Source organism: Lissotriton vulgaris, chromosome 3_1 (genome assembly GCF_964263255.1).
Source record: "Lissotriton vulgaris chromosome 3_1, aLisVul1.2, whole genome shotgun sequence".
Lineage (NCBI taxonomy): Eukaryota > Metazoa > Chordata > Amphibia > Caudata > Salamandridae > Lissotriton > Lissotriton vulgaris.
Genome location: NC_141689.1, coordinates 36907149 through 36923991, shown reverse-complemented (window position 1 = coordinate 36923991; position 16843 = coordinate 36907149). Strand labels below are relative to the sequence as shown.

General features: G+C 47.0%; 1 protein-coding gene across 1 annotated transcript in view; it reads right to left on the bottom strand.

The window, feature by feature from the left end:
- The window catches only part of LOC147725878 (putative E3 ubiquitin-protein ligase HERC1), a 1064842-nt gene that overhangs the window by 29451 nt on the left and 1018548 nt on the right, over positions 1–16843 (bottom strand). The window contains exon 70 of the mRNA XM_086963380.1: positions 2463–2615. Coding sequence (XP_086819506.1) covers positions 2463–2615 — 153 coding nt within the window. The remainder of the gene's footprint in view (positions 1–2462; positions 2616–16843) is intronic.

Sequence of the window (16843 nt, the reverse complement as noted above, 5' to 3'; positions counted from 1 at the left end):
CTAAGGAGCAAAGTTGTCATGTTTATGCGGTTGTTGGAAAACTGAATCCCTTCTTGTCTGTACCAGGGAAGCTGATCACTTCCTATTCAGTCAAGAAAGTTTCCAGTGACCTCTGAGCTAGTTGGTACAAACCCAATTAAGTTTAGCATAGTCAGTAGAGACCTGGAAGACCGCACTTCTACGTCTATACTGCTATTTATGTTATTCCAATGCGCAGGGCCTATAGGGAAAATAGGAACTACACTACAAATCTACCCTTGGATTCCATCGGACTCCTTCCTGAAGTTCTCCAGAGGCATTTTCTTCTAAGTCTTCCAATCTCATCTATGGCATGTTCCGATATCTCTTCACCCCATGCACCTGGCTTCCCTGGTGTAGTCTGGTAACCTGGATCCCACGGCATCCAGGGGTGGGTTGGCTCTCCAACCTTCTGACCTCCAAGGGAATTCTTCGAAGTCCTCTGGTAAGGGTCCTTTTTCTTCCACACTGCAACCACAACTTCTTCATTGATTTATTTTAGGCAAACAGCTGTGTTTCTACTCTGCACACAGCCTCCATGGGGTTCCTGAGTACTTACCTTGGTTGGTTCCTTGCGTCCCTGGCTCCTCTGGGCCTTCTGGTGCACGTTCCGGTCTCCTTTGCAGTTCGCATTGCACTTTTTTAGTACATGGTTTGGTCTCCCCACGGAGACCACTGTATTTTGTGCTACTTACCTGACTGCATTAGAAGTATTCTTGTCTAGTGTGTTGATATCTCCGGGTAGGAGATATACCAATGTGATAGTGTGTTGTAATAAATAGACTTATTTTTGATATGTGGTTTCCTTTAATATAATCTACACTACTGATTAAACTGGTCCTTCAAGATAAGCCTGAAGGCTGCTCTCTACAGCTACCACTTTGAGAGCTTTCTAAGGTTATCGAAGACCACTAAACTCACCATAAGGAATGCCTAGATTAGTGCAAGGTGCACCACTTTAATAAGTGTGCTCCATATAGTAACCCAGCCTCCTACAAGTGCTGGTGCAGGCGCCAAATGTTTCCTCATTTGCACTGGGCCATACCCGCATGCACACAAGGGAAGAATCCATGGGGGGGTCAGACAAGCCATAAATGTGCACCGGCATGATCCTCATTAGGGAAGGAGCTATGACAGGGTCTGTGGCCCCCTTCTGTAATTCTGTAAAGACAGCACACACGTGCATTGCACCCCGAGGCACGTTCTGTAAGACAGCCCACAGAGTCCAGCAATAAGATTTCAGAATCACATGACAGTAAATCACTCAATTCCATGTGGAGCCTATGCTATAACTTTAAAAAAAATGGACTTTAGAAACAAATAAGTGGGAACATTTTGTTAATTTACTATTTACACAGAAAAGATATTTTGGTGCTGAAATATACCCATAAATATTCCGCATCTAGGCAGACGAGTCCAGCCACATTTAAATGGTGAAATATATAATGACCAGTTCCAGATGGCTACTAGGATCTGGTAGCCTGTGCCCAGCTGCAGTAACCTTCAGTTTAGGGCATTGTGGGAGGCCATGTACCACATCTGTGGCATCACCAGGATGGGGGCCAGTGTTTAGGATCTGCACCTCAAAGGTCTGGTCAGGGCCCTGGCTGGGAACAAAGGCACAAACCGCACACAACAGTTTGACAAGTCACAACTGGAACGTAGGTTAAACTGTAAGGAGCAGATGGAGGTTGGATTGGTTTGTGATTCAGTACGATGAGCCACAAAACCCGGACACCGCTCCAACGGCAGGGATGCAGGAAGTCCTCCGTGCCTCTTCGGGCCTGAAAGGGGGCACGTTTGTGCAATCTTTGGGGCTGAAAGGTGATATGTTTGTGCAATCTAAACGTGGGCTGGAGTTGGGCAGGCTCACCACAGCTGCTTATCAAGCTCTGCAACTCTTCCACCCAAAGCATCACTTTGTCTTTGTATTCTGGAAAACTTGAGAAGACTGTGACCAGCGTTTCCAGAACCTCCAAATGTAATCTCCAGTGAAGACACATCTAGAGTTACACAGAACTGGCAACAATGACGACTACTGGACAGTGGCGTAGCTAGCACTGTGGCTGCCCGTTGCAGTCCCTGCGTTTGCCAACCCGTGGCGGCCGATTGAAAAGCAGGGAGGGTGGGGGGGGAGATGTCTGCTCCAAGGGAGGAGACTGCATGTAAGAGTGGGGGGAGCACACAGCCCCCAAAACTCGCCCCCCCACTTGTTACGCCATTGCTACTGGAAAGCCTTTCAACTAAAGTGTGTTATTGCGCTGCATTCACCACAATTCATCTGGGTGAATTGTGGTGAATGGTATATCAGGCAGTCTGTTCTCCCCCTCCCCATCTTTCTTGAGAAGTGCTCTTTCAAATTTATGATCTCCAACAGTCATGGCAACTGGGGCCTCAAGGTCATCATGAAATGCTGCCCTTTGAACAAGAAGGTGATCACTAACCTGCTGGTCCATTTCATGGAGTCTGTATTCAATAGATTTTTCCACATAATCCTTGCGGTTGGAGAAGGTCACTGGTCTGTTCTGGCCCCCTGGCACAAAGGGAACCATAGTCCCATCTGCACTGGGCCCCACAAATACATCCAGTGGAATCATCTAGAAAAAAAGAAAACATGACTTCAGCGGATGTGCAACATTTAATGACAACTGGCAAAAGCAATGTTCCCCAAATTGTGGATCGCGACCCAGTGGTGGCTCATAAGCTCATTACGTCTCACCTGGCGTTGGAGCGCGCAAGCGCTCCTCGCCCTCGAGTGATATTGTAAATAACAAGATTTCTAAAAGGGACTCCAAGCCCCGCCCCTCATTTCCATTGGGTGGTGTCAGGGTTTATGGTAAACGCTGGCTTCCCATTGGAAAGGAGGGTTTTTCCTTGCCGCCCTGTCCGCATTTTGGTCGGCTCCTCTGGACACCATCGCCTGCTTAGCGGCAGTCGTGAAGACATTTCTTATCAGCTTGCTTATTTATCTAGCAGATAAGAAAAGTTCATGACAGCCGTGAAACAGACGAGTGCTGTCCGCTTGCATCCCACGTGCCCTAAACCCACTCCCCCGTCCTCGTGCATTAAATCACCCTGCAGTACGTCCCCTCCCTCCCCTGCTGGTCACATATCTGTGGGCCGAGCCCGGTAAAAACATCCATCCTCTTGTAAATAGCGCCCAAATTGCTGGTCTGCAATTTCCCAGCACTGCATCGTGCCTACTCCGTGCAACCACCTCTCCCGCACATAACATCCTGTTATGGCAGGGTGCCGTGGTTGAGGGATTATGTGTTGAGGGTTCTGAACTGTGCTTCTCCCCTCCCCAACCATCGCCCAATCTCCTGACCGGAGCTCCTGAACCCTGGCCTCCAGCACCGAGGTCCGCAGTCCATCCGCCAGACACATTGTGCCAGCGAAAGAACGCTACTCCCCCAGCCCCAAAGTCGGCACTGCAGGCAGCCTCAAGCACAAGCCCCCTCCCCATCACCACAATCCCACACTGCTGTCCGCCGCCACAACCCCGTGGTCCTGAGCCCCATTCACCAATCAGCAACTCCCAAACTGAGCATCCAGCAGCCAGCACAACCGCCCCCCCCGCAAGCGTCCCGCCCCCTAGTCACCCGCACCCCCTGCCATATAAACCCCAAAACATCACCCCCATCCAAACTGCACCCAGCCGTCCCCCCTCCGCCCGCCGTCCCTGTGCATCGAACCCCATGTAGCACTCCCAATTCCCCACACACTGCAACCCGTCAGTGGGTGGAACGAGGCAAACCAACCATCGCCTCCGACAGCGCCCGCATTCCCGCTCTGACACATCCAAGCATCCGCGCATACCTGCCCTGCATTGTCAACGTCACCCCACCACCCTTGAAGGCCATCCGACAGTGCCCACCCACCGCAATCCCCCCTCCCCATCACACATCTTATGATTTTAAAATATATTTGGCTAACCCCAGGCCTACACATGCACATGGCCGAGAACCTTAACTGGGAGCCTCAAGAGATGCCACTCATCAACTACAAGGTCTTTCATCCTTTAATATTTTTTCAAGTCGTCGTTAAATGCCAAATAGTACATGTCTTTATTGCCGTGGACACTAAGGCTCACGTGCCCGTCTCGGTGCTGACAAAATGACGGCGATCTCTGCTCCTCTGACCTACCGCAGTAGTAACTGGCGCTGCGATTTGCCCCTTGGTTCGGCCCATCCCTCCCCAAAGTGATCTGCGCTGTTTTCTCTAACCCCCGAACCAGCCCCAGAAACAACACTTCACCCTCCCATGCTCACACATCATTCACCTAATCTCCCACACCTTGCTCCACTCCTGCTGCCATATGAACCTCGAGGGGGGCCACCCTATCCCCCATGGTGTGGTCAAAACACCCATTCTTTCCTGCCAAGGCTCCTAGTCATTCTGCCCTATTTCCTCCTCCCAGAATTACATTATCTGACTTCATCCCAGTCATTCTGCCATATTTCCTCTTCCCAGTACTACTAACCAATTCCTTCCTCCAAGAGCTGCTTCCTATTTCCTCCTCTCACTCCTTATTTATTTATTTATTTATTTATAAAGTTTTATCCCATTCCTTCCTCCCGGTCATTCTCCCCTATTCCCTCCTCTCAGTGCTACTACCCCATTCCTTTCTTCCAATCATTCTGCCCTATTCCCTCCGTGGTGCATTCAGTCTGTGCACTGCTCTCTGTTAGTTGAGAGTGGTGCACGCATATTCTGTGCACTGCTCTCTGTTAGTTGAGAATGGTGCACGCATATTCTGTGCACTGCTGTCTGTTAGTTGAGAGTGGTGCACGCATATTCTGTGCACTGCTCTCTGTTAGTTGAGAGTGGTGCACGCATATTCTGTGCACTGCTCTCTGTTAGTTGAGAATGGTGCACGCATATTCTGTGCACTGCTGTCTGTTAGTTGAGAGTGGTGCACGCATATTCTGTGCACTGCTCTGTGTTAGTAGAGAGCGGTGCACGCATATTCTGTGCACTGCTCTGTGTTAGTTGAGAGTGGTGCACGCATATTCTGTGCACTGCTCTGTGTTAGTTGAGAGTGGTGCACGCATATTCTGTGCACTGCTGTCTGTTAGTTGAGAGTGGTGCACGCATATTTTGTGCACTGCTCTGTGTTAGTAGAGAGCGGTGCACGCATATTCTGTGCACTGCTCTGTGTTAGTTGAGAGCGGTGCACGCATATTCTGTGCACTGCTCTGTGTTAGTTGAGAGTGGTGCACGCATATTCTGTGCACTGCTCTCTGTTAGTTGAGAGTGGTGCACGCATATTCTGTGCACTGCTCTGTGTTAGTTGAGAGTGGTGCACGCATATTCTGTGCACTGCTCTCTGTTAGTTGAGAGTGGTGCACGCATATTCTGTGCACTGCTCTGTGTTAGTTGAGAGTGGTGCACGCATATTCTGTGCACTGCTCTGTGTTAGTTGAGAGTGGTGCACGCATATTCTGTGCACTGCTCTGTGTTAGTTGAGAGTGGTGCACGCATATTCTGTGCACTGCTCTCTGTTAGTGGAGAGCGGTGCACGCATATTCTGTGCACTGCTCTGTGTTAGTTGAGAGCGGTGCACGCATATTCTGTGCACTGCTCTGTGTTAGTGGAGAGCGGTGCACGCATATTCTGTGCACTGCTCTGTGTTAGTTGAGAGCGGTGCACGCATATTCTGTGCACTGCTCTGTGTTAGTTGAGAGCGGTGCACGCATATTCTGTGCACTGCTCTGTGTTAGTTGAGAGTGGTGCACGCATATTCTGTGCACTGCTCTGTGTTAGTTGAGAGTGGTGCACGCATATTCTGTGCACTGCTCTGTGTTAGTTGAGAGTGGTGCACGCATATTCTGTGCACTGCTCTCTGTTAGTTGAGAGTGGTGCACGCATATTCTGTGCACTGCTCTGTGTTAGTTGAGAGTGGTGCACGCATATTCTGTGCACTGCTCTCTGTTAGTTGAGAGTGGTGCACGCATATTCTGTGCACTGCTCTGTGTTAGTTGAGAGTGGTGCACGCATATTCTGTGCACTGCTCTGTGTTAGTTGAGAGTGGTGCACGCATATTCTGTGCACTGCTCTGTGTTAGTTGAGAGTGGTGCACGCATATTCTGTGCACTGCTCTGTGTTAGTTGAGAGTGGTGCACGCATATTCTGTGCACTGCTCTGTGTTAGTTGAGAGTGGTGCACGCATATTCTGTGCACTGCTCTCTGTTAGTTGAGAGTGGTGCACGCATATTCTGTGCACTGCTCTGTGTTAGTTGAGAGTGGTGCACGCATATTCTGTGCACTGCTCTGTGTTAGTTGAGAGTGGTGCACGCATATTCAGTGCATTGCTCTGTGTTAGTTGAGAGTGGTGCACGCATATTCTGTGCACTGCTCTCTGTTAGTTCCAGCAGAGGTGAATTACACTTTCACCTCTTGTTCTCTTCCTGGAGACAGAGCAGTGGAACAGGGGAAATGTTAGCCCTAACTCCTGATTTGAGAAGACCCTTCCATTATCACCATATTAACATTTGCTGACTTTGATCTTGAGCGCTGCAGACCTGGACTCTAATCCCAGTTCCGAATGGGATTGGGAGCCAATCCCTCTTCCTCCCTGTCATGTAAAAGATTGCTTCATATACCACACATTTTAAACGCATTTTGTAAAATGTATTTGAAGATTGTACTTCCTTGTAATGCCCCACTAGCGTGTTGTAATCCTCCACCTCTTCATGGAATTCTGGTTTTCCAACTGGTTTCTACTATTTGTGTGTCCCCAAATTTAGGAACACTGAACACTTAAAGAGGAGGGGACGGGGTGATTAAGGAAGAGGAGGTCCAGTACCAATGCTCTCACGGACGTATCTGTACTCACTTGTTGGTGACTGTTCCTGATAAGGAGGGCTGTAACCAATTTGGTTACAAGAAATATAAGTGGATAGTCTCTGAAGGGCATATTATCAAGAACGGCATTAAAAATTATCGCCGGTTTAGCGGCAGAAAACTGCAGCTAAAGGGGCGATAATGCTCTTGATAATATGCCCTGGAGAATTCCAATAGAAGTCCATGTTCTGGTGTGAACCTGAGCTTCTATTGGAATTCTCCATACCCCACGGACCTACAAATAAAATTCATTTCAAGGTACTGGTGAGGTATTTTTAAGACACCAGGACTACACCTCTTTTAGGCCCACACACCCACATGCACAACTGCGACGTCTCCTAATAGATCCCCGACAGCACAGGACAGCAGCACCAGCCCCACAAGGAGCAACGCCCGATGATGAAGCATGACACTGGCAAGGGTGTGTGAGGGCTCTACTTTCTAAAGGAGAGATTCCCCATCTTCATCAGATCAGCAGCACACTTGGAGACCATCCACTTATATTTCTTGTAACCAAATTGGTTACAGCCCTTCTTAACAGGAACAGTCACCAACCAGTGAACCCAAATTTTGGAAGCCACATGCTGGGTCAAAAGTGTCCCCTGCGCAGCCCTGGTGCTCGCGGGGTCTAAGTTCACACTACTTTAAACACTCAACATGAAATCAACAGAAATAACTTTAAAGTTACTCTCTTTCCTATTTTGCTCTCTCTTCTTTTTTCTCTTACTGTTTTGCAGCTTTTTGATTGGCCTTGAACCATGTGACCTTCTGCTTGAAAACACAGTGAAACAGGCACTCACCATCCTAAGCAATGCTGTTGAGACTGGAACCTGGGGCCTGCAGGTGTCCCCATCACTATGGCTCCAAGAATATTGAGCTCTTCATTGTGGTATTAGGTGCAGGTAGACATTTGTGCAGGGAGATAGTTATGTAAAATAGAAATTTCTGTTACATATGTTTTGTTACCATTGTTTTTGAAAACGATGTGTGCTCGCACTCTATGTTTTCACACTCTACTGGAGATTCCTAGGAATCGTCACATTTCATATAGAGGTGAAATATGTTGCCCCCTCCTAGTGAGTAGCTCACTGACGTGGGTACACTGCCCTGACCGGTTTGTGCATTAATGGCACCGGCCGGCTCCATAGGCCCAGACCCTGTAATCATGAACTCGGCTGCCTATACAGTAGGCTTGTCCCAAGTTATTGCATGGTCTGGGGCCAGAGCAATGCGGGGACCTCTCAACATGGCTTCTGTGTTTGCCAGGTGCCAAAGCAGCTGTTTCTAAGAATTATTAAGGAGAGCACATAGCATATGGCACCATATAGTGGCATGGTCATGTAAGCTGCTTCCTTGATAGAGAAGGCAGGCTTGCTTACAGCTAAAAATGTGCAAACACATTTTTCTGAAGGGCCACAGTGGCATAAAGTTCTCTCTACACCATACCACCAGTACCAATCACCAACAGTACCAGTACCACCAACACCAATACAACCATCCCTACCAGCCCCACCAATATCACCACCAGTACCACCACCAACAGTAACACCACCAGTACACTAACCAGTACCACCACCAATTCCACCAGTACCAATACCACCACCAGTAACACCACCACCCCCAGTACCACCACCACACCCAGTAACACCAATACCACCATCACCAGTACCACCAATACCACCAACCAACAGTACCACCACCACCAGTAACAGCACCACAAACAATAACACCACCACAACCAGTACCACCAGCACCACCAACAATCACTACCACCACCACCAAGAAAAGTAGCACCAACAATACCACCACCACTACCAATACCGCCACCACCAGTACAACCACCAATACCACCACCACCACAAATACCACCACCAATATCACCACCACCACCAGTACCACCACCCCCACCAGTACCACCACCCCAACGGTACCATACCACCACCCCCACCAATACCATTACCATCACTAGTACCACCCCCACTACAACCACCAGTCCAACCACCACTAACACAACAAATACCAACACCAATACAACCACTTCCACCACCACCACCACTCCCACCACCGCCAGTACCACCACCACCACCAGTACCACCACAACCAGTACCACTAATACCATCATTACCACCAGTACCACCACCACAACTGCCACCACCACTACAAACAATACCACCAGTACCACCACCAGTGTAAGCATGGGCGGAAAATCCGTTTCGCTCGCGGATTTTGCGGATTTTCGGGAAATTCGCAATCCGCGAGATTCGCGAATCTCCCGCAAAATCCGCAAATCCGCGAGCAGCGGATTTTGCTCGCACTGCTCGCACTGTTCGCGTGAGTTCGCGGCTTCCCAGTACAACTTCGCGCCCCGCGAATAAGTGCAAAATTGCAGAAATACGATCTAATCAAAACTGAAACTACTTACCAGGTTCAAAAGTTCAGGCTCATCATTAGTAGCCATTTCCTGTAGCGCTTGCTGAGGGGCCCCTCCAGAGTTCAGTTGCCAGTTGCAACTATTATGTGACCCTGCTCTGAACCTCAGAATAGTTACACATATGCCACAAAGGTCCTGAATTACAGCTAAGGGAGACAAGCAGGAGCCAGGCTGGCAGTTCAAATCCATTAATCAGCCCCTAATTCATTATTGTCAGTTGGGGGCAGGGCAGGTGTTGTAACTAATTTTGCAACAATGAAAGCACTTAGCAAGTGCAAAAGTTCACTAATCAGGAAGCACTAAGGAAGCAGGTGCCAGCTAAAAAAATATTCTGTGACACATTAATCAGCCCCAAATTAATTCAGGTCACTTGAGGCAGGGAAGGTGTGCTTGCGTTGCCACAATAATGTACACTGACTGGACAACCAGAGGGTGCTGTGATGAAACAGAGGGTGGCATGGGTGGGCCAGAGGGTGGCATGAGTAGTCAGAGAGTGGCAGTGGTGACAGAGAGTGGCAGTGATGAAGAAGAGTGTCCCAAACAGGCTGGACACGTAGAAACAACAAGTTCGCGAAACTTGCGACCCGACAGGTAAGTTCGCAATTTGCGACATTGTACAAAACCCTCGCGAACTGGCAGAAACCCGCGCAAACACACAAAAAAAAAAAATCCGCAAATTCGCGAGAATTCGCGGATTTTGCGGATTGCGAGTTCGCAAATCCGCAAAATTCGCGAACGCGAGATTCGCAAAATTCGCCCATGCTTACACCAGTGCCACCATCAATAACACCACCACCAGTACCAATACCACCATCGCTACAACCACCGCAAGTACCATAACCACCAATATAATTATTACTATTACTACTCTGTTGTGATAGTAATAATAATAGTGGTAGTTATGGTACTGGTGGAAAATTACTATTATAAATTACAATACCTTTTAATTTTTCAAAAGGCATTGCCATTTACTATACCAATAGCTCTGAATATCGCAGTTTTGAGACCGAATACATTGTAATTGCTTGTTTTTGATTTGTTGGGAAGGTCCAAGCGATAAATAAAGATGCTTTTAAATTCTGTGCTTATCTTGTCACATTGGTTCTTCACAGAGAGGTCAAAGGCCACGTCTTCTGACACATTGCACCTTTTTCTCTTAATATGGGGATTGGTGTTTACTTTTCATTCCCTGACTGCAAAGTAAGAGGAATTTTTAAAGGGAACTGTATGACAATCTTGCTGAAGCGTAGGCAACGTGGAATGAAAGGCTGTTGAATGTTGTTTTTTTGCAAGACACAACACAATGTAATTACCTGTAAATGAACTGCACACATTCAGCAGTTAGGAAAGCAAAAAGGAAGCACATTTTTGTAATTCTAAAGTGTGGTGGAAATAAGATGAAAATAAATCAAGGCACTTTACTTGGTGATGCACAAGTGATCCATTTTCACAGAAACCCAACTTCCACACATTTGCATTTGTGTCCTTTAAAGCAGTACAACTGTATGTCTGCAAACATGTAGTGGCCATTTCAATGGAAAATGTGCTGTCTTTAAATGTCCATGCGCTACCGCGCAATGCTTTAGTTACATTCACAACTCGCAGCCTCATGTCCATTACGGGCAGGTGGGTTGTGAAAGTATGTCGTTATAAAAACGGGGATGTGGTTCTAAAAAGTTTGGGAAGCACTGGGGTCAAGTATGATGGCATGAGTACTACACTGAGTTTGGAGCTGGGGTGCTTTGCTGCATGTTGGATTTATAGCTCGTGCATGGATAGAACCATGCTGATGGGTCACCAGTATGTCCAGGCAAACTTGTTGTTTGGATTCTGGTGTCGGCACGAATACTGGACTCCGGTGGGGCTGGTGGATTCTGAGTTGTTGCTAGATTATGATCCTTTGCAGGTATGCAGATCCCATCCAGTCAAGTTTCAAGTTTGAATACTCAACAACATTGACATAAAAGCATATATCCCTAAGCTAAACAGAATAAATACTAATCTAGAATAAAAAACATATTACATTCCATACAGTTTATACTTTGTTGACTAATAGCACAATAAAATGCACATTTTAAAAATAGGGACACAGCACAAAGTTTAAAAAAATGAAGTGTTTGATAACCAGATAATTCATAAGAGTTTTAAAGTGCGCGTGCGTATTATCCATGCCCACCCCATATATTTAGCTACAGCAATTGCAAGGTTAGGGGCACTATTTGATTTTAAAATCCTTAAGGCCTCTAAATATTTCCTTGTACCCAAATTTCTGCATGCTGGCTTCAACCATCTATTCCTTGGGGAAGCATATAAGGGGCATGCAAATAGAAAATGTGGGATATCCTCTACATGTGTTTTACAATAAAAACAAGTGTTTACATTATCAGGAGACCATTTGACCGTGAAAGCATTTAGAGGTGAAGAGCCAATTCTAAACTGAAAATACAGTTTCCTGTCTAGAGGCTTGGAGATCAAATCCCAGTACTGTTCAGATTTTGGGATCGTTTTAACTTCCAAAAACTGGGATGTCAGGACAGATGGTTGATTGGAAGTCAATGCAGCGTTGTTTATCATGTCCCAGTACAATTTTTTCAATGTAGTCTTTGAAGGAAAATCATCTGGGTCTACTGCAGACCACAAGTGTTCAAGGTGCAGTTTTTGAAGTAGTTTCCTCACTTCTTTAAGCCAAAGTACTTTATGGAAAGTGTCAGAGTTATCAACATCCAAAAGGGCAGCTGCGTAATGACTCAACTCAGGAGTAGTTTTTATGCGCCTCCAATATAGGAGGGGATGCAGTCTGACCATATCCTCGATGTTTTTCCTCCCAAGATCGTAATGAAGTGGGGTCGAGGGGGTACTCTGTGGGACACCAATTATGCGCCGAAGAAATTTATTTTCTGCAACTACTAAAGTGTTCAAATTGGTGAAACCCCATAATTCTGATCCATAAAGACATGCACCCAGCACTTTCATACCATAGATCTCCATTATGGGCTGGATTGGTTTTGTAAATGAAGATTTGTGCTTTTGGGCTATTGCCCCTGCCAGCTGGTTAAATTTTAGCACTACAGAATCCATATGTGATCTCCAGTTCATGTTAGCATTTAGAGAGATGCCTAGGTAGGTAAAAGCATCCACTTCTTCCAAAAAAGCCCCGTTGTAAACCATTTTCTCCTTGAATTTCTTAGTGGGATTCAGATTCATGAATTTGGTCTTTGATGTATTTATTTCCAAGCCCCGAATCCGACAGAAGTCACCAAAAGCGTTTATTGTCTTTTGTAAACCGCTGGGGGTCCGCGAGACCAGCAAGGTGTCATCTGCGAACATTAGTACTGGAACTCGCTTCCCGTCTAATAGTGGAGCATCCGTCGGGAGTTGCTTCAAGAAGTCAACTATGCCATTGATGTAGAGAGAGAATAAGGTGGGAGCCAGGACGCAGCCCTGTCTCACGCCTCTCTCAACAGGGAAGGATTCCGTGACATCTCCCTGGGCTCCCCACCTAATCCGGGCATAATTGTTCTCATGCAACCTTACAAGCAGAGTTAGTAATTCAGGGCTTATTCCGAGATCCCTTAAGACAACCCAAAGTTTTGGCCAGGGAACTAGATCAAAGGCTGACTTCAGGTCAACGAAAACAGCAAACAGAGGACCATTTAGCAGGGTTACATTTTTCCAGTATATAGTTAAAAAGTGGAATACCTGATCGACAGAGCTAGTTAAAGGGCGGAAACCAGCTTGGTACGGGGAGAGGATGTCCTTATCAACTATCCAGGCTTGTATCTTGTTTTGTACCATCCTGCCCATCAGTTTTTGGGCGCAATCGATGAGGCTGATGGGCCTATAGTTACTCGGTAGAGCCTTATCCCCTTTTTTGTAGACTGGTATTATTTCCGCTCCTTTCCATGTTGCTGGTATCTTTGCCCCCTGTGCAAGGGCATTTCCAAGCCATACAAAGTATTTACACCAGCTGTCCCTGTCCGATAAAAAGACATCTGCCGGTATTCCATCGATTCCTGGCGCCCTACCTCTGGTCACTCCATCCATTGCCTCATGTACATCTTTCAATGAAAATAGTTCGTTTGTAAAAAATACCCTTTCTGGAGGAGAAACAGTTTGCGAACCTGAATTGTGTGCATATTGGGGTTTGAAAAAGTCCACCCAGGATTCCTTTGCTACATGATTTTTTGGGCAATCAGCTATTCCGCCTGAGCCCCACTTTAATATGGCCCAAAACTCTTTCTGGTGTTTATCAACACATGCTTTCTTCAGGTCTAGCCAAAGGTTCTCATCCCACCGTTTTTGTGCCTTAATCTGGGTTTTTCTATATTCGTCCCTAGCATTTAAAACTCCTATTTTAGATCTCAGTGCTATACTGAGATTTTGTCTCGCTATTCTGCAGGATTGGTCGTACCATCCCCTCTTTATGGGCGGTCCAGTACCCTTCCTCTTCTTAATTGTTTTAAAGAATAGCTTCTGTATGTTTGCAAAAAACTTTGGCTGTGACTCTTCAATTTGTAGTTTAAAATTTGTATCATTCATTAAAGCCTGTAGTCTGGTTACTTCATCAATAACTAACCCCTCAAGGGCCTGCCTGTCCTCTGGGTTGTCTACCAAAGTTATCCATTTAATGTGACGGAGATTGTTAGATGGAACAACATCTAGGGTCGTGAGGTTCCTAGCTGGGTTTTCTAAGGTTGCTTTTTGTTCCATGTTGAATAGCAAAAGCAAAGGGTTGTGATCGCTCTCCAACCTGGGAATGACCTGCATATCGACCACTTTACTCCATCCTCTAACATCTACCAAAATGTAATCTATCCTACTACTTGATCTTAGGTTATAAAAGGTATGCCTGCCCTGTAGGTCAGAAGGAGTGCGGCCGTTGGCTGCCCTCAGTCCTCTGGATAGGCATAAACTTTTGACCTGTATTGCTACTTCTGTCCACTTTTTTACCAACGGAAGGTCTAACTGGGGAATTCCCCATTTGGTATCTTCCTCTCGTGTCAGATCGCTATCCTCACAGCCTAAAGGTTCAAATGTTGTGTTTAGGTCTCCACCCACCAAGATAGTGTACTGCGTAGGTAGCATGAATGAATGAATGAATGAATAAAATATTTAATAAAGCGCACGATGGCCGAGCGGCTTCCTGGCGCTGGGGACCTGATCAGAACTCAACAGAGGGGACCCAAGGAGACTTAAGAGGGGAATGCCTGAGAGAAGAGAAAGGTTTTAAGAGCTTTGCGGAAGTGAGTGTAGATGGGAATGGAGCGGATGGAAAGGGGAAGGTTGTTCCAGAACTGGGGGGCCAGGACAGAGAATCGAGTGCCCCCTGTTCTGGATTTACGGAAGCGAGGGATATGAAGAAGAGAAAGAGAAGAGGAACGAAGAGTGCGGGCCGGGACATGAGAAGAAACAAGACAGGTGATGAACAGGGGCGCAGAGCGGGAATGAGCCCGAAAAGCTAGACAAGCCAGTTTGAAAAAGGATCTAAAGCGAACAGGGAGCCAGTGAAGTGATTTGAGAACCGGGGTGATGTGTGAAGATTTAGGGAAAGAAAGGATAAGACGAGCAGCTTGATTTTGGATGGCCTGTAGACGGCGGGATTCGTAAGCAGGGATGCCCACGTACAGGCTGTTCCCATAGTCAAGGCGGGAGATGACAAGGGCCATGACTATGGATTTAAGTGCATCGGTAGAAAAAAAGCGTGAAATTTTCCGAATTAAACGGAGAGAAAAGAAACAAGAAGACACCACTGAGCTGATCTGACTGTGCATTGATAGGTCATGACTGACCTTAATCCCAAGAGTGCGGACAGAAGAAGCAGGCACCGGGGGGGGACCAAAAGAAAGGGGCCAGTGTGCCGGGGACCAAGGGTTGGAAGGACCACCAGTGAGAACAAGTTCCGTCTTATCTGGATTGAGCTTCAGATGGTTGGCGCTCATCCAGTCAGAAATGAAAATTAAAGTAGAACAGAACTTGGAAAGGGAATCAGGAGTAGAAGAAAGATCAAAGACGAGCTGGAGGTCATCTGCGTAATTGTACACAGAGACCCCCAGCTCAAGAAGAGAGGTGATGAGAGGATGAATATAGAGATTGAAGAGAAGAGGGGAAAGAGAAGAGCCTTGGGGAACGCCACAAGTGACTGAGCGGGGTGGAGCAGAAAAGCCGGGGAGATGAACTGCCTGGGACCTGTCCCGAAGGAAGGACGCCAGCCAGGAAAAGGCCGCACCCCGAATGCCCGCTGCGCTGACACGGTCGAGAAGGATGGAATGATCGACCGTGTCAAACGCAGCGGACAGATCGAGGAGGACCAAAGCTTGGGGGAGATTAGAGTCGGCTTTCCTCTTGAGCTCGTCCAAGACTGCGAGGACCACCATCTCCGTGGAGTGGCCCGGGCGAAATCCTGCTTGATGGGATGCAAGAAGGCCATTCTCCTCTATATAAGTGGAGAGGCAGGAAGTGACATGGGCTTCAAGGATCTTGCCGAGGTAGGGAAGAAGAGAAATGGGTCGGAAATTAGAAGGAAGAGAAGGGTCTAGACCGGTTTTTTTTAGAATAGGGAGGACTACTGCGGATTTGAAGGAAGAGGGAACTGAACCAAGGGCCAAAGAGGAGTTGAGGAGAGCAAGAGGGGGGGCAGGACAGTTGGTGAAAAGAGTTTTGAGAATGCGTGCTGGCGCGCAATCCACGGGAGAGCCGGACTTGATTTTGACCAGAAGTTTTAAGAATGAATCGGTAGAAATAGGAGGGAAAAGAGCAAAGGAGAAAGAGGGACAGGTGGAGGGACAAGTAGGACGAGGTTGAGGTACTGTGGGAATGTTGGCTTTGATCTTCACGATCTTGTCGATAAAAAAGTCATTAAGAGAAGAGCAGAGGGATTGTGAGGGAACCAGGCTAGGGGTGGAGCGATCAGAGGTGGCAAGATTATGAACCAGAGAGAAGATTTCACGGGGTTTATTGGCCGCGAGAGCTACTCTTTCAGAAAAGTAAGCGGTTTTGGCCGCTAAGATCTCTATGTCATTATCTAGAGCACCTATTATATCAGAAAATGTGCCCCCTTGGGTTCCCCTTGCATAGATATTATATATTGCCAACTTGTGACCGTCAACCCAGGTGAGCGCAATAGAAAGTAGGTCGCTATTAGTGATATGGCTCTGCTTGATGGTACATTGCAGAGATTGGCGTATCCATATGACTAGACCCCCAGAAGGGCGTCCCTTGGTATTCTTTTTCGCGGGCACGTAAAAATTTAAAAAGCCCTGGCGAAAAACTGGTGACACTGACCATGTTTCCTGTAGCAACACAATATCATGACGGTCAATGAACTCGCACCAATCTGGAGTCTCTATTTTATGTTGGATACCCGCAATATTCCATGAGATGAACTTAATGCTACCTTCCCTTTCCATATTCCTCTTATTTAAGGGAATAGTCTGGTTAGAGGGAAGCGCACGAGGTGGAGAAATAACTTCAACAACGTTAATACTAGTATGAACGGCTGGTAAGTTGTTCTCTACTGCATTAAAGGCGTGATCTCTAGGGTCAGGTGTC